The following is a 27,226-nucleotide window of genomic DNA, read 5'->3' as shown; positions in this document are numbered from 1 at the left end:
GTCCTCCTCACTCTCTCGATTACTCCTCTTTTTCTCTGATATCCACGTCTGTAATTGGTGCATTACTTGCACGTCATCTTGCAAATGGCTGGTGGTGTTATTTATTATTATGCAAAAGGTTCAAAACGAGTACGCATGCGCATATGGCTCCAGCCGGATTCTCGCCGTGACCAAAGACAAAATCGTAGCCAGAACATAAACTGAAGAGGAGGAGCATTTCGGTGTGCGCTAAGTCGACCAAGATTGTTTCGCCATGCTCGTTCAATGCAACATCTGCGTTTTTGCGCAATGCTGCGTTGCCGTAAACAACAGAAAATGGTTTCGCTCTCTTCAACTTACCTCGTGCTTTCCGAGATGAAGCGCACCATGAAGTGCAACTATGAACCATTTCACGCGAATGCTTTCGTGCAACTGCGTCAACGTATGTCGACGCAGATCTGTGAAGCGAGTTCACTTGTCGGTTTTTATGGAAACGCCAGGCGCGCGTCTAATGCGTGTCTAGTGCATGCCAGTTGGTACAAATACATGTGGGTATGCACGTATACAGAACAGCTGTAGGTTGTAATCAACGCACCTTCAGAAACATTTCACTCTTGACCAGTTCCCGCTTGAGCAGAAACGCGCTGCTTAGAGACACCTCACCAGTAGAACTCTCACTTTTCAGGAAGTTCCCAGCACCGCATCAGAATCACTTGGCATCACGATTGTCCAAATGGGCACATTTAAAAAAAAATGTCATCGCAGTGCTGCTAAACGAGTGTTCGTACCAGTTTGGTCGTAGTTTTTTTTTTCTTGCGTGTGCACAAGCCGGTTGTAATCAATCGTAACAACGTCACGCCCTGTGGCCACTTACAGGATCCAGCAAGAAGCACGTTCACTGTGTCACAGCACGAACAAAACACAATCGGAGAAGTTCACTAGTTAGAGCTGGACGAAATACCGCGGCCGTGGAACTAAAATGTACTACGCGAGACGCCATGGTTAGTGGTGTAAAGTATAGAACTGCCCAACGTTGCTGCTTGAGTAACGCACATCCAGCTTGCTCTTGTGTTGTGCCGTTTCTGTTCATAAAGGTAACTGTTTATTCTACGTCTTATTTCGTTCCATTTTGTTTCACTTACATCTATTCACTGTAGCAACAGAACACAAAAATTCGCTTTTGGATGAAAGTTTTAAACCTTCTAGGGGGCGCTTCAAGCAAATAAGCGAAGAGGAAAAGGGAGGGTGTCGCTTTCTTGGAAACTTGTTTCATCTAGGGACCTTAGGATGAGAATCCGCGTGTTCGGGCTGTCAAGGTGGATGGACGTGTTTTTTGAGCGCTCCGGATCGACTGCGCAGATAAGTGTTTTTGCATGTTTTGAGCTTGTCTTTATAATTATAAGGCAGCGGTTGAAATCTTCGTAGCACTTATTTTATGGTACGGCTTTTTCGGGGGCCAGTCACCAGGTATTTATTAGTTAGTGCGGGTGTGTGTGTTTGAATTTTTTTTGTTTTTTTCTTTTGCCACCCAGTGGGGGAGGTGCGCGTACATTGAACACGCAAATTTTTGTAGTAGAGCTTAGACTTTCTTTTTTTCTCGTAGTGCAGGGCTCGAGTTTAGTAATTATCGAGTATAGGGACAATTTGTGTCAGAAAGGCATGGTTAAAAAGACTGTAAAGTGTTCAGGATGTGGAGTGGGTTTGAAAGTGGACCCAAGCGTAGAAGCGGATGGAGAAGAGGCTGACGCGAAGTGTAGGCAATGTCAGGTCGAGGAAAAAATGGAGAAAATGATGGTTGCCCAGAGTGAACTACTGATGAGTATCGCCGAGCTCGAGACTGCGTTGGCGACAGAGCAAGAGAAAACGAGGGCAATGGGAGAAAGACTGAAGTCCACCGAGGAAGCACTAGCGAAGCTGAACAAAGAAGCGGCCTACGGAGAGAACAGTAGAGAACCGGCAACCAGAACGGTGGAGAAGGAAGCGCAAGCAAGTTTGGAAAAAACAGGTTTAGCCGGTTCAACTGTCCCAAGGCCCAGCTTCAGCGAGGTAGTGGTGGGGCAGGGAGGGAACAAAGCAGCCGGCGTCACAGGTGCAAGTAGCCCCCAGGTGCCGAACGCTCCAGCTGAAAAGTCACAGCATGTGATAATCGCCGGAGACTCGAATTTAAATCGATGCACAAAAGCCATCAAAGAGAGGGTAAGGGGTGACAAGAGGGTTGCAGTAGGGGCGTTCCCAGGACGCAAGCTGGAAGCAGTCATGAGGCAAGCGAGCGCAAAGCTCAAAACGACAGCTGATAGACGAAACCTCGTGATAATTTCAGGCGGTTTAAACGATTTCCTAAATGAAGATGCAGCAGGACTAGCAGCCAAACTGGCGAAAGACGTCGATGACATGCGCACCACTTCTCCTAAGGTACAGGTAGTGATATGCACGATACCGTAGGTACCGGTGCGTGATAGCAACCTGCAAAGAGCGGTGGTCAACGCAAACCAAGAGATATGGCGGATGAGTCGAGAGAAAGGCTTTGAGGTGGTAGAAATAAACAGAGAGGTGCATAGGTGGGGGGGGGTATCAACGAGACAGAATTGACTTCGATGGACGGCTAGGTCATAAGGTGGGTTGGCGACTTGCAGGACGCGCAGTAGCTTTTTTTTTGGGGGGGGGTGCAAGCGAGCCCTTCGGGGTGCAGGATAGCTAGTAACGAGGAAAATAACCAGGGAGACTCTTCGACAGTTGGTATGGACAGATACGATTCCAAAGTGGCACCAATATCTGAGATAGGTAGAGTCCGGGGCATAAATAGACGTAGCCGCGAGCGCCGAGCCAATTCAGACATAGGGTATATTAACACTCAGGTTGGTAGGAACAGGCTGAAGTGGGAAGATATAGAAGAACAGCTAAGGGGAGAGAGGCCGATGGTATACAGTTTTGTAGAAACACATCTCAGGGACATGGAACAACTTCCGAACAATCCGGACTACGCGTGGGAATATTGTAATAGAACAGAAGGCAGCAGAAAGGGGGGTGGTATTGGGGCATTCATTCATAAAAGTACAGACTGGCAAAGGGTCAAGCAGGAGTGCAAGGAACAATAATGGCTAAAAGGGAAAGTGGCAGGTCAAATGACACTCCTTGGTTTCGTGTACTTGTGGACGGGAGCAAAGGCCAGAGAGGAAAACCAGACAATGGTAGAGTGTATATCAAAGGACATTCAGGAGTTAGGAAGAGAGTTCGAGATAATTATACTAGGAGACATGAATGCGCACATAGAAGATATAGATGAGTATACCGACCCGACAGGCAAAATGATCATGGATATGTGTGGAATGCTTGATTTGATCATTTGCAACAGTATCGAGAAGTGTGAAGGGCAAATAACATGGGAGGTAGGAAGGCTTCAGTCGACGAGAGATTATGCACTGATGTCACATAGGATGTATGATAATCTCATGGGAATGCACATAGATGAAGGTGGCTTGAGAAGTCTGGGTAGCGATCACAAACTATCAAGCTAAGTTTTGGAAGAGCAGTGAAAGTGGGAAGGAGACAAGATGAGCAACTACAGGAAAATTTTTATCCAGAAAGGCTAATTGAAATAGCCACTAAACAAATTGAGAAAGTAATCACAGAGGATAATAAGACAGTGTGGACATGCACGAATCTAATTAGACTCTTTGAGCTAGAGCTTGCTAAGACGCGTGACAAGTCACCCCGGAAAATAAGACACAAACCCAAAAGTTGGTGGGTTGAGGAAGTTAAGAGAGCCATAGCAAAACGTCAGGAAGCCTCTAGGGAACACAGACATGCTAAGCAGTGGGGTGAACCGACAGATGATGTTGAAAGAAAATGGGCAACCTTTCTAAGCTGTAGAAGGGACGCATCCCTTCTGATCAATGAAAAAATTAGAAGGAAGGGAGCTCAGTGGCTGGCAGAAGTACGTAAAAAAGATAGAAAGGCAGCTGCGAAATTTTGGAACCGTCTAAACTCCCTAAGAAATGAGACGAGCCTAGAGCAGAGTTTTATAACTACAGCCCAAGGTAATAGGCTAGAAAGCGACGAAGCTATTGAATATATAAGAACAACGGTGACAAAAAAATTTCAACAAAGAAGTACTTTATACACCACAATAGACAAGGACGAATCAAGTGGTGCAATGGCTTCATTTTCACAACAAGAGTGGGAAAGGGCTGAGAAAAGGGTTCCTAGTAGTACATCAACAGGCCCAGATGGCATTCCAATTAGGCTGACAAAGACATTAGGTCCGAAGTCTAAGCAGGCTTTGAGAGAGGCAGTGAGCACAATAATAATCTATGGTGAAGTTCCCGATGGATGGAAACTTAGCAGGATGAGCATGATCTATAAAGGAAAGGGGGACAAAGCTGACATAAACAACTACCGGCCTATAACAGTGACATCAGTGGTCAACAGGCTGGCGATGCAGATTATAAAGGAAAGACTGCAGGCGTGGATAGATGATGAGGGGTGCTGGGGGAACTGCAGAATGGGTTTCGGAAACACAGGAGGTTGGAAGACAATCTGTTCTCACTGACGCAGTGCATCGAAATAGCAGAAAAGGAACACAGGCCCCTGTGGCTAGCATTTTTGGATATCAAGGGAGCGTACGATAGCGTGGTTCAACGGGAATTGTGGGGAATACTGGACACACTAGGCGTGGAACATGTAGTCACTAATCTTTTAAAGGGCATCTATAGAGGTAACAAGGTAGCTATAAAGTGGGAAAAACAGGTATCCAAACCTGCAGAGGTAAAACGGGGGCTTAGGCAGGGGTGCCCTCTGTCACCCTTATTATTCATGATGTACGTACAAGGATTAGAGGCAAAAATTAGAGGGAAGTGGACTGGGCTTCAACCTCTCTTTAGTCAAACAAGAAAAACTTATTGATCAGGCACTACCAGCATTAATGTACGAAGATGATATAGTGCTAATGGCCAACAACAAGGAAGATTTGCCGAGATTGATGGACATCTGCGGTAATGAGGGAGATAGGTTACATTTGAGATTCAGTAAGGAGAAATCAGCAGTCATCATTTTCAATGACAACGAAGGTAGTGAGCTTAGAATACAGGAGGTCACGCTAGAGATAACAGATAAATACAAAAATCTGGGCGTATGGATAAGCAATGGGACAGAGTACTTGAGGGAACACGAAATATACGTGACGGCTAAAGGTAACAGGAATGCAGCAGTCATGAAAAATTGGGCACTGTGGAAATACAATAGGTATGATGTTGTGAGAGGAATATGGAAAGGGGTCATGGTTCCTGGGCTGACGTTCGGCAATGCGGTCTTGTGCATGAGATCAGAAGTTCAAGCTAGTATAGAAATTAAGCAACGTCGAGTAGGTAGGCTTGCTTTAGGAGCTCACGGGAATACACCACATCAGGGAGTACAAGGTGATATGGGATGGACATCATTTGAGGGCAGGGAAGCTAGCAGCAAGATAACATTTCAGAAGCGAATGAGAGAAATGGGGGAAGAGCGTTGGGCTAGCAAAGTTTTCAGCTACTTGCACATGAAGAATGTCGATACAAAATGGAGAAAGCGAACCAGGAAGTTCACTGGTAAATACTTAGAAAACAGCAGGTGGCCAAACCAAAAATAACTATCGGTTAAGAAGAAAGTGAAGGAAACGGAGACTGACATGCGGAGAATAGGCATGATTAAGAAGTCCGCACTAGAAATCTATCGAACTTTTAAGCAGGAAATTGCCAAGGAAAGGATCTATGATAATACTCGGGGTAGTTTTCTGCTTTTTGAGGCCAGGACGGTAGTACTGCGAACCAAGACATATCGGGCCAAATACGAAGGGGTAGACACAGTATGCAGTGCGTGTGGAGAGGAAGAAGAAACTGCCGAACACTTGATAATGTTCTGTAAATGGCTTCACCCTATAGTTCAGGATGAAGGCGCAGAGTTTTTCAAAGCACTGGGGTTAGGGACCGGGAGGGCAAAATAAACTTTAAGCGGGTAGACTTAACTAGAAGGAGGTTATCTGACTGGTGGCTAAAGTCAAGGCATGAGTGAAAATTAAACTCTTCACTGCAAAGTACGAATCCTCAAACTCACTTTTTAAGGAAAAAAAATAAATATAGTTTTTTGTTCATTAGGTGTTACGGCTTGGTGGCGCTAGCCACCACCCGATCTAAAGGGTACAGCTATATCCATCCATCCATCCAGACTTTATTTTTTTTTTGTTTGGGGTGTCACGGTGGGTCGCTAAAAGGCCACGGTGTGTGGACGCGCGTCGCATCGGCTCCGCAGATTTTCTATGGTTTTCGGCGATTTATTTCCAGCCATTCAGTTCAGAGTATTCCCAAGTGACTGCGAAAGTCCTGCGGTTTCTCCCGATACCATTTGTGCAGGTGAGCCCGTGTTTCGGTCACTTTTCGAAGATTGCCCGTAACGCCACGCTGGCATGGCAGTCAAGCCAGTTGACAAGGCACGGTAGGCCTGACAAGTCGTCGGAGCAAGCGGGTGCCCCATCCACTGCGCTGGCGCCCGAAATGGAATTTGTGCAAGTCGAAGGGGAGGAGATATCGCTGACGGAGTTCGGAAAAGAGCAGGGATGGTGCGAGATCAAACGAAACACCAAGAAGGCGGGTGGAGATGCCGACCCGGCGAAGAACCAGCAAGCGTCTACTGAGAAGGCGGTGTTTATACAGAAAGCGACGCAGTACGTGCGGAAGATCACCATGACGAGCCGAATGCCCAACCTGCCGACGGTTGACTACAAGATCATCGTGCGACCCCGGGATGGCTTCAACGTATCCCACTACCAGAATGACCGCGTCCACTGCTGCATACGCAACGCTGCAGGTGTGGAGCGCGAGGTAGCCGAGGAGGACAGCGTCTGTCTCAATGAGAGACAAAATGTTATTGTGGTAAGCACGCCGTCAGAAGATCGCGCTAGACGATTTGGAGGCATTTGCAAGCTGCGAATCGGTGACCGCTAGTTCGAAGCGAGTGCCTACAGAGCGGCTCCGGAGAACACGTCCAAAGGCCTCATCAGGGGCATATCGCTAGACGAAAAGCCGGCCGACGTCGTGAGAAGTCTGGTTAACCACCGTAACCTGAACGTCCTGCATGCCAAGCGCATGGAAAACACGACCAACGTGATAATCCTTTTCGACGGCTACTACGTGCCTCGTTACGTGAACTACGGCGGGATGGTGATAAGGTGCACTCTTTACAAGAAACATATCGATATGGGCTACGAGTGTGGTCGTCTGAGACACAGGGCCGACGTGTGCCCCAACCCGAACGACAAGAAGTGCCGTGGGTGCGGATGCGGCAACCCGCCCGACGATCATCGGTGCGAGCCGGTGTGCCAACTGTGCGGAAAGGGTCACCTCACTGGAGACCGCAAGTGCAAGCTAAGTACAAGACACCCTACCTAGTCAAGCGCCGACAGTGGGAACGCAGAATGCGCGAGGAGGCTGAGGCCGCCTACAGCAGTAGCAGCACCGTCAACGACGGGGAGGAGGGCTACGGACGACGCCACGCACCGAGACGACGTAGGGGCAACAGTCGATCGGCCTCGAGGGAGACCCACGCGCGGAGCCGCACTCGTTCCCGCACTCGTTCTCGAGCCCGCTCTCGCAGCGTCCACCGACCTCGTTCAGCGAAGCCTCGCAGCACGTCGACGGCCCGAGCCAACCACACAGCTGCAGCCAAAGGCGGAGGAGAGGTTGACCCCCATAAATTGAGGTGGGTGGACGTCGCCTCCGGACGCGCGCCCAGCGCACCGCTAACGCGAACCGAGACTGCCATCGATAGAAACCCAGATGTAGAAGACACGGCAGCTCTGCTTACAAACGCAACAGCGACCCAGAAATTCTAATGCAGAAACGATTGAATCAATTCAAATCAATAATACAAAAACTACAGCAGGAAATTGCAAGGTTAAGAAACCAAATTGCCACGTTGAAAGGGGAGGCCCCGACAGTTCCCTTTTCTCCTTTTCCTTCAATTAAACCCGTCGCAGCCGACGCGGCTGCTAGTACAGCCGAGAGTGTGGAGGAAGTCTTGGAGGCTCAAGACGCGCACCCCGCACCCATTAAACGTAAGGGGCGTGACCCGGAACAATTCGACGTCAAATCACAGAAACGCGAGGAGAAACTCCGCGAACGAGTCGATAGACTCGACGACAAGGTAGACGCGATGATGACCCAACACGCGCAGCAAACCGCGTAACAACGCAATTGCTCAGCAAACTGCACAAACCGAACAGTTGAGCATTGCATTATCTCGGCTCACAAAAATGGTCGCGACGCTGCAAACGCGCATAGACAATATCGAAATGCGAGTTCCGGGCTTAGTGGGTCGCCCAGTACGAACGACTGGGAAACCGTACTTTAGGCCGTTACCCGACGAAGAGGCGCAGGATCAGCCGGACGACAAATCATAAAGCCCAAACCTCATAAGCGCGAAAATGCACGCGACAGCGTCGAGCGATGCGACGTAGATTGTCTTCGCACGATCAGTCGCTAGTGCAGGCGAACCTCATTCACGCGACGGCTTCGGCGAGCGAATTCCACTGTTGCTGGCATGAGGCCGTCTACTCGCACCAAGAAAACCGCGTAGCGAGCGGTATGCAATTTAAAATTGAGATATATTGTTGTGTAATGGAACGGAAAATGTTTATTATTGCCTTGCAGCACTTTTTTATATGCACATGCGTAATAAACATTGCGTTATTTCTTGATGCGCAAACGTGACTCGGGCAGAGTCACGTGCACCTATGTAGTCTTTGTCTTTTCCGGTTTTTTGCTATTGGCTGCTTGAGCCCAGCACTTCCGGGCGATGAGCGACGGTTTCCAAATCTGGAGAACCGAGCGATCGCGCGAGAACGAGCACGTGACACGTCGCGCGAACGCCCTGTTTCGTCGCTCATAGCGTCGCTCGTCGCTGTCGCGTGCATTTTCGCGCTTATGAGGTTTGGCCCTAACACGTACAGTCACCATGGCTCGACACGGAACCACACAAACACAACGCCCACAACAGCATAACACACGGAACACGTTCACTCTCTGGCAGTGGAACTGCAGGGGGTACAGGAGGAAACGGGCGCTTCTCCAACAATTCTTACGTAGCCGGCAACGACCGGACGTAATACTATTGCAAGAAACCAATGACCCGGTCAAGCTGGCGGGGTACAAATCTATAGACGAAGCTATGACTGCGGGAGCCCCACCGGCCGCTGCAACGCTAGTGCGACGCAACCTCACCGTGGCGCAACGCGAACTTATGAACGTTAGCATACCGCATGTACTCATAGAGCTCATCCCGACGAAAGGGCGCGGCCCCGGCCTGTTGGTGCTGAATGTGTATAGCAGACCCAAAGCCAGACACCGCTTCAGCACGTTACTGCGAGAGGCGCGCGAGGCAGCTGCCGACGGGCCCTTGCTCATCGCGGGCGACTTCAACGCGTCCCACGCGGCGTGGGGGTACGGCTACGAAACGCCAAAAGGTAAGCGCCTTGAGGACGATGCGCAGAATGAGGGCCTCGAGCTCATCACAGACCCTTCCGCGCCTACGCGCAGGGGCAACAGCGTATGTGCAGACACCTCACCCGACCTCACATTTACCAAGAACGTTGCTAGCGCGCGATGGCACAATACACAGGAGGACCTGGGTAGCGATAACTCAGTGATCGAGATCCAGGTCGACGCTGAACCTCACCACCGCGTTCATCGGGAAGGTACCAAGGGCAAGAACCACCAGCTGGTGGATTGGGACGCGTTTCGCAAAGTCCGGAAAGAGCAGAATCGTGGCAGTGCGGCTATTGAGGATATAGATAGCTGGACTGCGACGCTCAAGGGGGATTTAGAAACGGCGACGCGGGAGGTTCCGCCAGAAGCACAGCTCAAAGTGGTAGACAGCAAACTCCTACACATGTGGGAAGCCAAGCGCAGCCTGCAAAACAGGTGGAAGCGTCAACACCACAATAGAACGCTGCGCAGACGCATAGCACGGCTAAGCAGGGACATGGAAGAGCACGTGTTACAGGTATGCAAAACGCAATGGGAAGAGGTCTGCAATGGGATGGAGAACCAGCTGGGCCGGGCCAAGACGTGGCATCTCCTCCGGCACCAATTGGATCCGGAGGAGACGAAAACATCGCACGCACATAAGCTTAACAAGTTGCTGCACGACTACAAAGGCACCCACGCGGACTTTCTAGATGACGTGCGAAACCGTTACTTTCAGTCACGTAGCCCGCTCGCGCACTCGGCATACGCCTGGGAGGGTGAGGGTAACGCGGCGCTACACGAGGACTTCAGCGTTGCAGAGGTGAGGGCGGTGCTGCACAGGCTCAACACAAAGTCGGCGCCAGGCCCGGACGGGATAACCAACAAAGCGCTACGTAACTTGGACGATGAGTCGATAGAACAACTGACGGCTTACATGAACGAGTGCTGGAATGCGGGCACTATACCGAACTCGTGGAAAACGGCGCGCATAATTATGATCCCCAAACTGGGCAAACGAGTACAGATTGACAACCTTCGACCGATATCCCTGACGTCCTGCGTTGGTAAGGTCATGGAACATGTGGTTCTCGCTCGCCTTACCAACTACCTCGAGGACCGAAACATGCTCCCACACACGATGCTGGGGTTCCGTCGTAACCTTTCCACGCAGGACGTTATGCTTCAACTCAAGCACGAAATCGTAGACAATCCCACACGATCCACCAAAGCGACACTCGGGCTCGACCTTAAAAAGGCGTTCGACAACGTTAGCCATGCTGCGATACGTGAAAGTATACGAGCGTTGGGACTCGGCGAGAGAACGTACAACTACATACGGGATTTTCTTACGGTCCGCAGGGCCCGATTAGCGATCGGCGGACTACAATCGCAAGACATATACATGAGTTGTACGGGCACGCCGCAGGGCTCCGTAATCTCGCCCATGCTCTTTAACCTCGTGCTTGTCGGATTACCACGAAAACTCGCTGAGATAGAAGGCCTCCACCATAGCTTGTACGCCGATAATATCACCCTCTGGGTTGCCGGGGGAAATGACGGCCACGTAGAGAAAACACTGCAGGAAACCGTCGACGTGGTGCTGGACTACCTTCGCGACACTGGCCTCGAATGTTCCGCCGCTAAATCGTATCTCCTGCTCTATAGACCCTCGCGCAGGGGCCGTAAACCCAAGAACGCCGATTCCCCATTCGAGTGCGCATATAGAGAAATTAATGTACGCACATCAGACGGCGCTGTCATCCCACAAGTTAACACCATTAGGGTGCTGGGCTTGCGCCTGTCCGCCAACGGCCACAACGGCGAAACCATTCGCAGATTAGAGGGCGCGGTCAATGAAACAATCCGGTTGCTGAAACGAATAACAAATCGGCATAGCGGAATGAAGGAAAGCAATACCATTCGTCTGGTACATGCTTTCGTTATGAACCATATAACGTACGTCGCCTCCTACCTCAAGTGGCAGGCGACTGAATGCACCAAACTAGATTGTCTCATCCGCAAGGCGTACAAACGCGCAATCGGATTACCGGCCAATACAAGCACAGAAAAATTTCTCGAGCTGGGGTTGCACAATACTCTAGATGAGATAATCGAAGCACACAACATCGCCCAGTACGAACGTCTGGAGAAGACCAGAACTGGTCGACACATCCTCGAGACACTGGGTATCAACTACCATACGCAGCGCGGCGAAAAGGTCGAGATACCCAGACGTATTCGCGAGCGCATCGTCGTTCTGCCGCTGCCTAAGAACATGCACCCGACACATAACATCGGTCGGCGCAACAGGCGCGCCCGAGACCTCGAAAAGAAATTCGGCAATAGCAAAGACACAGTTTACGTGGACGCGGCCCGTTACGAATGCCACCACGGCTTCGCGGTCGCGATCACGGATCATGTAGGAACTTGCGTCGCGAGTGCGACGATAGGCACGGAAGAGACGGAGGCGGCCGAAGAAGCTGCCATAGCCCTCGCGATAGCCACTACGGACGCCGAGTTGATAATAGGCGACTCGCAGGCGGCGATACGCAACTACGCCAGCGGCCGGATCTCCCGCGAAGCGGCCCGCATTCTCCAAATTAACGAACGCAACATCTGCCGCAAAAACGACAGTTTCCTCGTATGGACCCCCGCCCACACGGACCCTCCGCTTGCGGGCCACGCGACTGCCCACGCCGCGGCTCGAGGACTTACACGCCGAGCTGCGACGCCTGCCGACAGTCCCGATGTCTCGCACACTTCGATAGCGATGCGGGAATCGACGTGGGGGGATCGCATGACCACTTTCAGAGACATCACGCAACACTACAGACTGAACAGATGCAAATATCCACCACCCCACGCCAAACTAAACAAGAAACAGCAGGTTGCCTGGAGACAACTACAGACACACACGTACCCGAATCCGGTGATCCTTCACCTCTGCTACCCAGGCATTTATACGTCCGACGCGTGTAAGGCGTGCGGAGCCAGAGCGACGCTGCAGCACATGCTGTGGAAGTGTACCGGTAACGCGCAGCAGTCCCCTACGAACCCGGTAGACATGGCAGTCTCGAACCGCGAGGCGCGATGGGAGGCGGCTCTGCTCAGCCACGACCTTGCCGATCAACTGTGGGCCGTCCGGTAAGCCCAGGATGCCGCCCGGGTCCAAGGGCTCGAGGCCGTCACCTAGGCCGGGGTGCTTGTGGCCCCGCCCCCGCTCAATGACGCCGGACATGTTTAATAAAGTTTTTACTCACTCACTTGGAGTTTCACGGTGAATGGACGTGTTTTTTGAGAGCTCCCGATCGACTGCGCAGATAAGTTGTTCGACATGTTTTGAGCTTGTCTTTGTAATGTAAGACAGTAGCAGCATTGGAGTCTCGATGACGTTTATTAGCCCGAATCGCCTGATCACCCCTTCGAACGAAGACGACGTTCTTCGTGATGATGATTATATACAGATGAAGAAGATGAAGGTCAAACGTTGTCAATATTGTGCTTACACTAATTTCCCCCTCGCGCGGAAGCGGCCAATTATGCCGCTGTTTATGACGGTGGTGTACGGCGCACGAATGGTTTTCAGCGCGACACGTGAACAACCTCCGTACCACGAATACAGCCGTCGGAAGGGATGGCAACAGGCATGACAACTTTGATGGCTTCACTCACAGTTGGCGACAGGTCAGAAGTGCCTGATGAGGATTGTAAAGTACAGTGGCTAAGGGCATCGGCATCGTTGTGTTTCTTGCCGGATTTGTAGATAACGTCAAACTCGTATTCTTGGAGACGAAGTATCCAGTGACCGAGACGTCCAGACAAATTCTTCAACGTCGACAACCAGCACAAAGCGTGGTGGTCAGTGACGACGGTAAAGCGGCAGCCGTGAAGATATGGTCGAAACTTCTGGATGGCCCAGACAACGGCGAGGCACTCCTGCTCGGTGATGGTGTGGTTTTTCTCTGCTGCTGTGAGGGTGCGACTAGCGCATGCGATCACACGTTCGTCATAACGCTCTGTTCGTTGCAAACTTACAGGGCCGCTGGCATCAGTATGGAGGACAGTGGGCGCGGCGTTATCGAAATGACAAAGCACTGGCTCAGACGTGAGGGCACGTTTCAAGGTGTCAAAAGCCATTTGGCATTCATCCGACCATACATATGACGCTCCTGAAGAAAGGAGTTGGTGAAGTGGCGCAGCTATGGTGGCGAAATGTCGTATAAAGCGCCGGAAGTACGACGAAAGGCCAAGAAAGCTTCGGAGCTCTTTGACGCGTTGAGGCACCGGGAAGTGAAGTACGGCGGTAATCTTGTCGGGAGCAGGCCGGAATCCATATTTGCTGACGAGATGTCCGAGTAATTTAATACTTTTTCTAGCGAAGTGGCACTTCTTGGTGTTGAGCTGAAGGCCAGCAGCTGCGAGACACGTCAGAACTTCATCTAGGCGCTGCAAGTGCTGTTCGAATGTTGAAGAAAATATGACGATGTCGTCAAGGTAAAATAAGCATGTTTTCCACTTAAGGCCCCGCAATACAGTGTCTATCAGTCGTTCAAACGTTGCTGGCGCATTGCAGAGGCCGAAATGCATGATGTTAAATTCGTAAAGTCCGTCGGGTGTGGCAAAGGCAGTTTTTTCCTTGTCATCCTCGTGCATTGGAATGTGCCAATAACCGGAGTGCAGGTCGAGGCTCAAAAAGTATTCCGCTCCTTGTAAGGAATCTAAGGCATCATCAACGCGAGGCAAGGGATATACGTCTTTTCTGGTTACTTTGTTTAATGCGCGGTAGTCAACGCAGAATCGCACCGAACCGTCCTTTTTTTTCGTACGAGAACTACATGCGACGACAGAGGGCTTGAGCATATCAGCAACGTGCTTGTCGATGATCCCGCGTTCACTGAAAGAAACACGGTATGGTCGACGACAGACAATAGATGTTCCGTCGGTGTGTATACGATGAGCTACCGCAGAAGTCTGGCTTAGAGCAGTGGAATGTACGTCGAAAGAAAATTTATGCTTAGACAACAACGCCAGTAGTTCGTCTGCTTGCGGGGGAGTGAGATCTGTGCTGATGGCATTGACGAGAGCCGTAGTAGGTGGAGCATCTGTTGGCATTGAACGTGATTCCACCAGACTGGTATCCGAAGCCACTACAAAGATAGGTTGTGTTTCCACGCTGGTAACTACAACAGTGCCCTTGGTCAACAGAATCGGCTCATTGGTGATATTCAGTACTGCGAGAAATGCGGTGCCATTGGAGAAGCGGACAAGACTCGATAAAAGTGCAATCCCTCTGGATAGACAACGGGCTGATGGACTGACTAGGACGTCACCGTGGTCAATGAAGTCAGACATAACCATGATAACGTGCTCGTGGTTAGGTGGCACAAGGAAGTCATTGGCTGTTCGTAGCCGGTGACGTGATGATTTTGGGGAAATATCATCCATTTATCGCATATGTATGAGTCGTTGTCGACAAGAGATGGAAGGAGCAGCATCAGAAAGAAAGTCCCATCCTAAGATAAGATTACAAGCACAAGATGCCAGCACGGCAAACTGAATATGATGCCAGATCCCATCAATGAAAACTCTAACGGTGCACTGTGCTGATGGCCGTATCTGCGGGTCGTTTGCGCTACGTAAGAGAGTGCCAGTATAAGGTGTGTAAACCTTACGTAGACTAGTACACAAATCCGCATGAATAACAGGAATAGCAGCCCCTGTGTCCACCGATGCCTGAACTGGTACCCCTTCGTCATACACAAATAACAAGTTGGCTGGGCCCTCTGGAGGTCTTGGTGTTTGTTCGAGCGATGCAGCTTTCCCTCCGAAAACTGCACCAGCTAGTTTTCCAAGTGGTAGTCAGAAGTAGGTACAGCCGGTTTCAGAGGAGATGTTGAGCGTCGCAGAGGTGAAGGAGACCGGCGGCGTCCGGGATAGCAGGGGCGAGGTGCGGCAAGTGGAGAAGTCGGAGAGAAGGAACGTGTCGTAGGGCGTTACTGGTACTGGTTTGGGGATGGCTCCGAATCCCTTTCGTAAACATCGTAGCCACCGCGTTCGTCCTGTTGGCGCTTGTGGCAAAATCATGAAATATGGCCCCGAATGCCACAATAGTAACATATTGGGTGAGGCGAGCGCCAGGGGGCGTAGTGTGCTGGAGCTGTCACAGGCGCTGGTACTGGCGTTGGGACAGGCGAGAGTGGTGCAAATGCTGCTACGTTGGACTGCGCAGGAACGAGATGCGCGTGCGGAACCAAGGCAGGTGGCATGGTAGCGACTTGCGCATGTGTCATGGGTGGTGTTGGTGGCGCCGTAGTGTTCGATAGGAGAGCGCCAGCCATGCATGAGAGCTCCTCTTTGATGATGTCGCGCAGACCAGCAGATTGAGAGTGAGGCCGAGGGGCGGGTGCCCATGACAATCCTTGTGCTTGAAGTTCCTCGCGAATCAGAGTGCGAATCAGCGCACGCAAGTCCACATCCAAGGAAAGACGGCTGTACCTACTTCTGACTACCACTCGACGGCGGGTTGTAGTCTCGACGGCATTTATTAGGCCGAATCGCCTGATCAACCCTTCGAACGAAGATGACGTTCTTCGTGATGATGATTATATACAGATGAAGAAGATGAAAGTCAAACGTTGTCAATATTGTGCTTACAATAATTATAATGCAGCAGTTAAAATCCCTGTAGCACTTATTTTATTGTACGGCTTTTTCGGGGGTCAGTCACCAGGTATTTATTAGTTTGTGTGTGTGTGCGTGTTCAATTTTTTTGTTTTTTTTCTTTTGCCACCCCGCGGGGGAGGTGCACGTGCATTGAACACCCAAATTTTTGTAGGAGAGCTTAGACTTTCTCTTTTTCGTGGGGCAGGGCGCGAGTTTTGTAATTATTGAGCGAGACAAGTCATAGCGACAATTGGTGTCGCAAAGACATGGTTAAAAAGACTGTAAAGTGTTCAGGATGTGGGGTGGCTTTAAAGTGAACCCAAGTGTAGAAGCGGAAGGAGAAGAGGCTAACGCGAAGTGTAGGCAATGTGAGGTCTAGCAAAAAATGGAGAAAATGATGGTTGCCCAGAGTGACCTGCTGATGAGAATCACCGAACTCGAGATTGCGTTGGCGACAGAGCAAGAGAAAACGAGGGCTATGGGAGAAAGGCTGAAGTCCACTGATGAAGCACTAGCCAAGGGGAACAGAGGAGCAGCCCACGGAGAGAACAGTAGGGAACCGGCAACCAGAGCTGCGGAGAAGAAAATCAAGCAAGTTCGGAAAAAACAGGTTCAGCCGGTTCACTTGTCGCAAGGCCCAGCTTCAGCGAAGTAGTGGTGGGGCTGGGAGGGGACAAAGCAGCCGGCGTCACAGGTGCAAGTAACCGCCAGGTGCAGGACGCTCCAGCTAAAAAGTCACAGCATGTGATAATCGCCGGTTACTCGAATTGAATCGATGCACAGAAGCCATCACAGAGAGGGTAAGAGGTGACAAGAGCGTTGCAGTAGGGGCGTTCCCAGGACGCAAGCTGGAAGCAGTCATCAGGCAAGCGAGCGCAAAACTCAAAACTACAGCTGATATTCGAAACCTCGTGATAATTTCAGGTGGTTTAAACGATGTCTTAAATGAGGATACAGCAGGACTAGCAACCACACTGGGGAAAGGTGTCGCTGACATGCGCACCACTTCTCCTCAGGTACAGGTAGTGATATGCACGATACCGAGGGTACCGGTGCGTGTTAGCAACCTGCAAAGAGCGGTTGCCAACGCAAACCAAGAGATATGGCGGATGAGCCGAGAAAAATGCTTTGAGGTTGTGGAAATAAACAGAGACGTGCATAGGTGGGGTGGTTTTCAACGAGACAGAATTCAATTCGATGGGCTGCTCGGTCATGAGGTGGGTTGGCGACTTGCAGGATGCGCAGTAGCTTTTTTGGGGGGCAAGCGGGCCGTTCGGGGTGCAGGATAGCTAGTAACGAGGAAAACAACCAGGGAACCTCTTTGACGGGTGGTATGGGCAGATACGATTCCAAAGTGGCACCAGTATCTAAGATAGGTAGAGTCCGGGGCATAAATAGACGTAGCCACGAGCACCGAGCCAATTCAGGCATAGGGTATATTAACATGCAGGGTGGTAGGAACAGGCTGAAGTGGGAAGAGATAGAAGAACAGCTAAGGAAAGAGAGGCCGATGGTATACAGTTTTGTAGAAACACATCTCAGGGACATGGAACAACCTCCGAACAATCCGGACTACGCGTGGAAATATTGTAATAGAACAGAAGGCAGTAGAAAGGGGGGTGGTATTGGGGCATTCATTCATAAAAATACAGTCTGACAATGGGTCAAGCAGGAGTGCAAGGAACATTTATGGCCGAAAGGGAAAGTTGCAGGGCAAATGACACTCCTTGGTTTCGTGTACTTGTGGACGGGAGCAATGGCCAGAGAGGAAAACCAGGCAATGATAGGGTGTATATAAAATAACAATCAGGAGTTAGGAGGAGAGTGCGAGATAATTATACTAGGAGATATGAATGCGCACATAGAAGATATAGATGGGTATGCCAACCCAACAGGCTTAAATGATCATGGATATTTGTGAATGGCTTGATTTGATCCTTTGCAACAATACCGAGAAGTGTAAAGGAAAAATAACATGCGCGGTAGGAAGGCTGCAGTCGAGGATAGATTACGCACTGATGTCACATAGGATGTATGATAAGCTCAGGGGAACGCACACAGATGAAGGTGGCTCCAGAAGTCTAGGTAGTGATCACAAACGTATCAAGCTAAGTTTTGGAAGAGCAGTGAAAGTGGGAAGGAGACGAGATGAGCAACTACAGAAAAATTTTTATTCAGAAAGGCAAATTGAAAGAGCCACTAAGCAAATTGAGAAAGTAATCACGGAGGATAATAAAACAGTTTGGACATACACGAATCTAATTACACTGTTTGAGCTAGAGCTTGCTGAGGCACGTGGCAAGTCACTCCGGAAAAGAAGACACAAACCCAAAAGTTGGTGGGATGAGGAAGTTAAGAGAGCCATAGCAAAACGTCAAAATGCCTCTAGGGAACACGGAAATGCTAAGCAGCGGGGTGAACCGGCAGATGATGTTGAAAGAAAATGGGAAATATTTCTAAGCTGTAGAAGGGATGCATTCCTTCTGATCAATGAAAAGATTAGAAGAAAGAGAGCTCAGTGGCTGGCAGAAGTACATAAACAAGATAGAAAGGCAGCTGCAAAATTTTGAAACCATATACACTCCCTAAGAAATGAGACGAGCCTAGAGCAGAGGTTTATAACTACAGCTCAAGGTGCTAGGCTAGAAGGGGACGAAGCTATTGAATATATTAGAACAAGGGTGTCGGAAAAATTTCAACAAAGAAGTGCTTTATGCACCACAATATACAAGGATGAATCAAGTGGCGCAATGGCTTCATTTTCACAACAAGAGTGGGTAAGGGCTAAGAAAATGGTGCCTAGTAGTACATCAACAGGCCCAGATGGCATTCCAATTATGCTTATAAAGACATTAGGTCCGAATTCTAAGTAGGCTTTGAGAGAGGCACTGAACAAGTAATAATCGATGGAGAAGTTCCCGATGGATGGATACTTGGCAGGATGAGCATGATCTATAAAGAAAAGGGGGACAAAGCTGACATAAACAACTACCGTTTCATAACAGTGACACCAGTGGCCTACAGGCTGGCGATGCAGATTATAAAGGGAAGACTGCAGGCATGGATAGAGAATGAGTGGGGGCTGGGGGAACTGCAGAATGGGTTTCGAAAACACAGGAGGTTGGAAGAAAATCTGTTCTCACTGACGCAGTGCATCGAAATAGCAGAAAAGGAACACAGGCCCCTGTGGCTAGCATTTTTGGATATCAAGGGAGCGTACGATAGCGTGGTTCAAAAGGAATTGGGGGGAATACTGGACACACTAGGCGTGGAAGATGTAGTCACAAATCTTTTAAAGAATATCTATGAAGGTAACAAGGTAGTTATAAAGTGGGAAAAACAGGTATCCAAGTCTGCAGAGGTAAAACGGGGGCTTCGGCAGGGGTGTCCTCGGTCACCTTTATTATTCATGATGCACCTACAAGGATTAGAGGCCAAATTAGAGGGAAGTAGAGTGTGCTTCAACCTCTCTTTCATGAAACATTGAAAACTCATTGAAAAGGCACTACCAGCATTGATGTACGCAGATGATAAAGTGCTAATGGCCGACAACAAGGAAGATTTGCAGAGAATGGTGGTAATCTGCGGCAATGAGGAAGATAGGTTAGATTTCAGATTCAGTAAGGAAAAATCAGCAGTCATGATTTCAAAAGACAATGAAGGTAGTGAGCTTAGAATACAGGAGTTCACGCTAGAGATAACAGATAAATACAAATATCTGGGAGTATGGATAAGCAATGGGGCCAAGTACCTAAGGGAACACGAAACATACGTGATGACTCAAGGTAACAGGAATGCAGCGGTAATGAAAAACAGGGCACTGTAGACTTACAATAGGTATGATGTTGTGAGAGGAATATGAATAGGGGTCAGGGTTCCTGGTCTGACGTTCGGCAATGCGGTCTTGTGCATGAGATCAAAAGTTCAAGCAAGATTAGAAAGTAAGCAATGTGGAATAGGTAGGCTTGCCTTAGGAGCTCACGGGAATACACCAAATCAGGGAGTACAAGTGGATATGGGATGGACATCATTTGAGGGCAGGGAAGCTAGCAGCAAGATAAAATTTGAGAAGCGATCAAGAGAAATGGGGGAGGAGCGTTGGGCATGGAAGGTTTTCAGTTACTTGTACATGAAGAATGGCGATACAAAATGGAGGAAGCGAACAAGAAAATTGACTGGTAAATACTTAGAAAACAGCAGGGGGCCAAACCAAAACGAATTATCGGTTAAGAAGAAGGTGAAGGAAGCTGAGACCAATATGTGGAGAATCGGCATGATTGAGAAACCGCACTAGAGATCTATGGAACTTTTAAGGAGAAAATTGCCAAAGAAAGGATCTGTGATAATACTCGGGGTAGTTCTCTACCGTTTGACGCCTGGACGGGAGTATTGCGAACCAAGACATATCGGGCCAAATACGAAGGAGTAGACATGGTATGCAGTGCGCGTGGAGAAAAAGAAGAAACTGCCGAACACTTGATAATGTTTTGTAAAAGGCTTCACCCTATAGTTCAGTATGATAGCGCAGAGTTTTTCAATGCAGTGGGGTTTAGGGACAGGGAGGGCAAAATAGACTTTAAGCGGGTAGAAATAACTAGAAGGAGGTTATTTGATTGCTTCTAAAGTCAAGGCATGAGTGAAAATTAAGCTTTCCAGTGCGAAGTACGAATCGTCAACCTCACTATTTAAAGGAAAAAAATAAATCTAGTTTTTGGTTCATTAAGTATTACGGCTTGGTGGCACTAGCCACCGCCCGATCTAAAGGGTACAGCCATATCCATCCATCCATTCATCCATCCATCCATCCATCCATCCATCCATCCATCCATCCATCCATCCATCCATCCATCCATCCATCCATCCATCCATCCGTCCATCCGTCCACCCGTCCATCCATCCATCCATCCATCCATCCATCCATCCATCCATCCATCCATCCATCCATCCATCCATCCATCCATCCATCCATCCATCCATCCATCCATCCATCCATCCAGACTAGTACTCGTGTATTGCGGCCGGCAGAAGACTTGCGGCTTTCGGCGACATTTGCCGTGAATCATGCAGATATGTAGTCATTTTTTCTTCTTTTTTGCTTTGCTATTTTTGTGCTTTCCAAGTATTACTAATTTACATTCGGCATGCTTTTTGGATGATTCGCTTATGACTGCCTGATGCCGCGGCATGCTTCATTTACCGCCACAGCACTCTTGAGTCACATGAAAGACGCATCTCTGGCAGAAAGCTTCAACGCAGCAGAACAGAATGAAACAAATAAAGTTCGGGGAACACTAGCATTTATTTTCTACTGCATTTGACTCTTTTTTGAAGGGTTGTGGCACAGCGTTTTGTATACAAGCTGCACTAGTTTATCTGGGTTGCCAGTTGCTTTAACAGCGTGTTTATGTGGTGCACTTCTTGTCAGTCTCTAGCGTTGTTCGCACATCCGAAGTCAGCATGCAAATCATTCCCAATGGAGGAGCTCACGCGTGCTGTACGAGTAGCACATGGAGCTGATACACTTGTGCGTACTTTGTTCGGAACACTAGGGCGCGCACTTTTCTCAGAGGTCAAACCGCACGGCCTTTGATAGAGAAGGTTGTAAATATTTTCTTGTACATGTCACAAACATGTATTACTGCTATGGCTACTGATGCACTGACTACCACAGCCCGTTTGATCCGCATTTGTCTCTTACTACTCACGCATTCTTAATAATATAAATCATACTTATAACAGGAAGGAGAAGACGAAATACCATGTCGGTAAATGCACTGACTGAAAGGGGCTCTTGGTACTCTCAGAAGGCAAGCATTCTGCACATCGTTTTGAACCAAATGCACGTGCCACACCTGAATGGAACGCACAAGTGTGAAATTGTGCACAAATACCCGCAGTTATCCTTCTCGGGAGTCAGCCCTGCCCAACGGGTCTTGGTTGAGCGTGGCCAGGCCAAGGCTGACGCGAATCGGCTCCCGTAACGGGGAGTCCATGAAGTGATTGTACGGGGCAGCCCCTTCACTCCCCACCCTCCCTGTGAATGTCGATAAATGTTTTTCATAGTTCAAAAACATTTCACCCAGTTAGTCTGCTAAATAGTAAAAAAGAAAGACAAGTAAAAAAGAAAAACAAACTGTTCGCTAAATTCCTGAACAGTAAAGAACCGCAGGACTTAGTTAAATACAAGTAAGTAAATACATGGAAGAGTCTAGCAGCACTTCTAAACAGAAACAGTCTCCCAGCAAATCAAAAGTCAGAACATTGACGGCAGAGAACTGACAGGTTCCTGTCTCGCCAATGTTTTCAATAAATATTTTTCTGTGTAGTTGGTGACAGTAATTACAACCCTGGTTTTTGCCGTTTTCTGAGCGACAAGATAGGACCATCTCTGTTTCTTGAACCTACCGATGAAGTCGAGGTTTTTTCAGTGTGCAGTAGTCTGAAAGATGCCCAAAGCCTTGATTCATGTAATGTTCAAAGCCGGCCGGTAAAGTACGTGCTGCCTTTAATTGTGCCTTGTCTTCTGCACATCTATAACTTAGCACTCAAGTTGGGACGATTTCTGGTTGGAATGCAACGTGCCGTAGTAACGGTAATATACAGAAAAGGCGACAAAAATGTACCTGGAAATTATAGGCCAATATCTGTGCTTCCATTTTTGTCGAAGGGGCTCGAACGCTTAATTCATTGACGGTTACATAGCTTCCTTTTAAAATACTCTGTAATGGTTGATTGCCAGTATGACTTCACCAGAAACAGGTCTACTGAGCATGCATTGCTTGACCAAAAGAAATACATCTAAAAAAATTTTGAATCGCGGTTGCTAACCATTGGCATTTTCGTCTATTTCAGTAAAGCGTTTGATTGCTTGAATCATGAGATCCTCTTAAAAAAACTGGAGCACTAGCTAAAAACTGCCCACTAACGAGTGTTAGTGGGCACGCCCTCAAACGTATTACATCCTACCTCAGTTCCCGCTCCCAATACGTTGTATTAAACCATTGTCCCTCTGAAAACCTGATTGATTGGTATGTGGGGTTTAACGTCCCAAAACCACCATATGATTATGAGAGACGCCGTAGTGGAGGGCTCCGGAAATTTCGGCCACCTGGGGTTCTTTAACGTGCACCCAAATCTGAGAACACGGGCCTACAACATTTTTGCCTCCATCGGAAATGCAGCCGCCGCAGCCGGGATTCAATCCCGCGACCTGCGGGTCAGCAGCCGAGTACCTTAGCCACTAGACCTATGCGGCAGGGCCCTCTGAAAACCTGAATATTAGAAATGGTGTGCCACAAGGCAGCCTTTTAAGACTCCTGCTTTTTAATGTGTATATAAATGATATTTGCAACATTAGGAAGGCCGTAAAATATGTAATTTATGCGGACGACACCAGCTTATTCCTCTCTTCCCGTGATATTGTTGAACTAACAGGTGAAGCCAATAGGGTACTGACATCAATCACAGAATGGTCTTTCCTTAATTCCTAAACATAAATATGGGAAAACTAAGCCTATAATATTTCATCCAAAAGGAAAACATGTCCTGAACCCGCCTCGCATTTTTTAAGAGAATACTGCCATTGAATATGTTGACAATTTTAGGTCTCTTGGCGTAGTGTTTACTGCCACAATGTCGTGGAACGCCCACGTGAGCAAAATCTGTGTTGCACTTTCTATGCTTAATGGGATAATTTGGCGCAACAAAGGTCTTTTACTTGCAAGGACAAAATTGGATCTCTATTATGCCTTTTTTTTATCCCCATGTTAGTTACTGTTTCTTAGTATTGGGGAACACCATGGTAACAATCATACAAAAACTTGTAAGTCTACACAAGAAACTATTTCGTGCGGTTGCAAACGTGTCGTATGATTCCCCAACTTTTCCTTTGTACCAACAGTATAAAATTGTGAAAATTGACCGCATGTTTGACTACAAATTTGCTGCCTTCTGTCAGAAAGCAGTCAGCCGAAATCACCCCTTCTTTTCAAATTTTGTAACGCTCACACATCATCATAATCCATACCCGACTCGCAAAACAAATAAATTTGTCTTACCAAGGTGTAGAAAAAATTATGGCTACACTATGCTAGCGCACATTCTTCCAACCTATCTCAACAGGCCATTGTATGAAGCCGTGACCCGCATGTCATTTACTGTACTTCGCAATACCTTTGTAATATAAGGTCTGAATACACTTTTGTATAAAATTGACTGTCATTGATTCCTAAGGAAAGTGCATTACATTGTATGAAGCCGGAAGCCCGTTTGTAAACAAAGTTTTGGTAGTGAAGCCGAATCACTTTGTTTCTTGCTTTTAATGTTTTTAAACTTTTTAACTGCGACTTTAGCCAGTGTATCCGTTTTTACTTCACCTTGTATTTTGTGATATTCTTGTACGAGCAACTGTTTCTGATGTGTACATATTGGTTGTGAACAAATGTTTCAAATGTCTGCAATTATTCGTGCTGTTTTTGTTTCCTCTAAATAGTGACAACTGTTTTTCTTAAAATTGCACAGTGTTGTTGCGTATGCTGCCGTGTAGGGGTGGCGAGGCTCGTCAAGCAGTCGTTAATCACTTCTTTTTTCTTGCCATCCGCAGTTTTTTTATGCCTGTAAAAAAAACTGAAATAAACTGACTGAGTAATTGATAGATTAATTGATTGAAAATATATGCAGTTTCGTGCAATACGTACATGGAGTGCTGCAACTACAAAGTCGACTTTGGTCTGTGCCCTATTCGCAAAAAACTTTTACGCATATTTAAACATATGCGTAAGACAATGCTTGGGTCAATCGTATTGATGGCCATATCTTTGAGAACCAAGTCAACGAATATGGTGCACACATAGACATAAGCGCGCTTAATTAAGTTTGTGAATTTGACTCCTCAAGTTAATGTAACGTGTTATACTTTTCCCACATTGAGATTGTTGCCATTGCAATGAGTCCTGTTTGTGTGTTAAACTGAACCATTTTTAGCGCAAGCTAATGAGTATGTAACGAGTGAGAGTCAATTGACGTTTCCCAACTGTATGTGGATTAATATTTTATTTACTGTCCTCATTAGAAATCATACTTTAAAAATGTACCATCTTTAGATTGAAAAAGGATTTCATGCGCGGTCTATTCCAACGCAACGTGCATTTGTGTAAGGGTTGAATTGTAATCCCCTCACAAGAAACAAATGCAGTGCTCTTCAGTGTGCATGCGTGTGCGCTTGGTCAATTTTGGTATTCATCCGTAATGCCATTGATACGGCCACATCATTGTTGACAAGGGGATCCTCTGTCTCAAGCCTCAAGAGGACATGCTACTCCTCGAGGCAAAATTGGAATGTAGAGCACTCTCGCTTTTTATACAGTGTAGACGACGCGCTTGATCCCATTCGATGTCCTGGCTTCAAAAATATGTCCGGTACTTTTACTCTCACGAGAGCTTGCCCACTTTTTAGACCATATAGGCAGCAACAAAAGCAAGGTGTCAATGAATGTGTAAAGGTGAAATCACAAGATTGTCATATCAGCACAATACTCGGTTGGGACGACGCATGCGCATGCTTCACTTTGATGGCCGCACTTTTATAGGTGCGCAAGAAATATCTTAGGTGTCAGTTTTTTCGCTTCAAAACCACCCCCCATGTTTAACCAGAGATCAAGCAGCATTGTTGTTAAATCATTTGTTACGTCTGCGTTCTTCTGCAATTTCAGAGAAGTGGTGGTGAGTAATGCGATTTGCCAAGTTTCTGTGGCACATGCGTTTTTCATTATCATAGGGCGATTGCCCAATCTCTGCGGCACATACACGCGTGCAGCTTTTCTGTACATCGAACGGAATGATTCCGCTTTTGCCTAGTTACATACAGCCTCGCTATAGAATGATCATTTGTAACGGTCTTTGTTTTGTGCATTGAATCTGTTCGATGTATTTCCAATGTTATTCTAGTTTTTCATTGGCCGTGCCATTCGTGCGAATATGTGTTATCAATTACGCTGGAAAAGTGCGACACTGATAAGTACCCTAGGTGTGAGAAGGACTCGCCTGTGGTGCGACCCAGCCGCGCGAATTGGTCACCGCCGCCGAGACGACCAGCAGCAGTGCCGTGAGGAAGGTCGCCTGCATGGTGCGATGCGTACGTGGCCGTCTCCGCTGCGGGTGCTCGCGTGAGGCTCACTTTCAAAAATCGAAGCAGGGCGAGTGCGCACGCGCCAGACGGCGGCCAATGACATCACTCGCTCGCGCCCGCAGCAGACGCATTCACGACCAGCAGCGCATTCTGGCATACCTTCCGAGCACGTCTCGTGTCTGCATCAAACGTGTGGATTTCCCGCTGACCCGTAGAAGTTATCTTGAGAGCAATTATTAATGATTGAAATTATTCACACGGCAAAAGAGCTTTGCCAGCTCAAATCAGGAGTCATAATTGCGTGGTACCATACCACTGAAAATTACTAAAGATCGTGAGAACTCTAGCCACAACATAAAAATAAGGAAACATTGGAAGGACGAGGCAGCCCTAAATGATTCGTCCGTATAGGACCTCTTGAGCTATCTCAATTCCTTTAAGCGCGTTGTTTGGCGCAGCTTGATATGCATTCTTGTTTATAGGTACGTTTACTTACAAATAAATACTGACTTGATACAATAATTGCAGCAATAGGGACTTCATAAAGCATGTAGGGAAAACTTGAGCATTCACACATTTTTTTCATACAGTGTTTTGAGGTCCGTGGGAAGATCTATATTAACACATAGATTTAACAACTGACTAGTTGTGTAGCTGAACACGTTCACATGCACAGTTCGAAAGCAGAGAGATATATACGCAAGAAAAGGAAGGAATGTTAACCGAACGCTACCCTGCACTGGGGCAAGAGATGAAGGGGAGAGAAATGCAGAACTCCTTCGGAGTACGCTTTTAAAAGGCCGTGAAATTTTAGAAAATGTTCAATAGTGTGCCAATCTACAAACTCTTTTTGCATCGCAATCCCATATGCTACAATACTATGCCCTAGAAATATATTCAGTGCTGAAACGTGGTTCATATTATCTTTTTCCTGAAAATGTGGCCGAACATCAGTATGAAGGCC

The 27,226-nt window shown here is 47.9% G+C and overlaps 1 protein-coding gene across 2 annotated transcripts in view; it reads right to left on the bottom strand.

Annotated features, from left to right (window-relative positions):
• Positions 1-26,399, bottom strand: part of spab (space blanket) — a 140,328-nt gene extending 113,929 nt beyond the window's left edge. Inside the window, exon 1 of one of the 2 annotated variants that reach the window (XM_075893984.1) lies at positions 26,178-26,399. In XM_075893984.1, coding sequence (XP_075750099.1) covers positions 26,178-26,258 — 81 coding nt within the window. In that variant the 5' untranslated portion in view covers positions 26,259-26,399. Of the gene's footprint in view, positions 1-26,173 lie in introns of both variants that reach the window. The other variant, XM_075893983.1, reaches the window with a different exon arrangement.
• Positions 26,400-27,226: the final 827 nt, after the last annotated feature.

The sequence above is a fragment of the Rhipicephalus microplus genome, chromosome 4 (assembly GCF_043290135.1).
Source record: "Rhipicephalus microplus isolate Deutch F79 chromosome 4, USDA_Rmic, whole genome shotgun sequence".
NCBI lineage: Eukaryota > Metazoa > Arthropoda > Arachnida > Ixodida > Ixodidae > Rhipicephalus > Rhipicephalus microplus.
The sequence above is the reverse complement of the archived record's forward strand: the minus strand, read 5'-3'. Positions and strand labels throughout refer to the sequence as shown.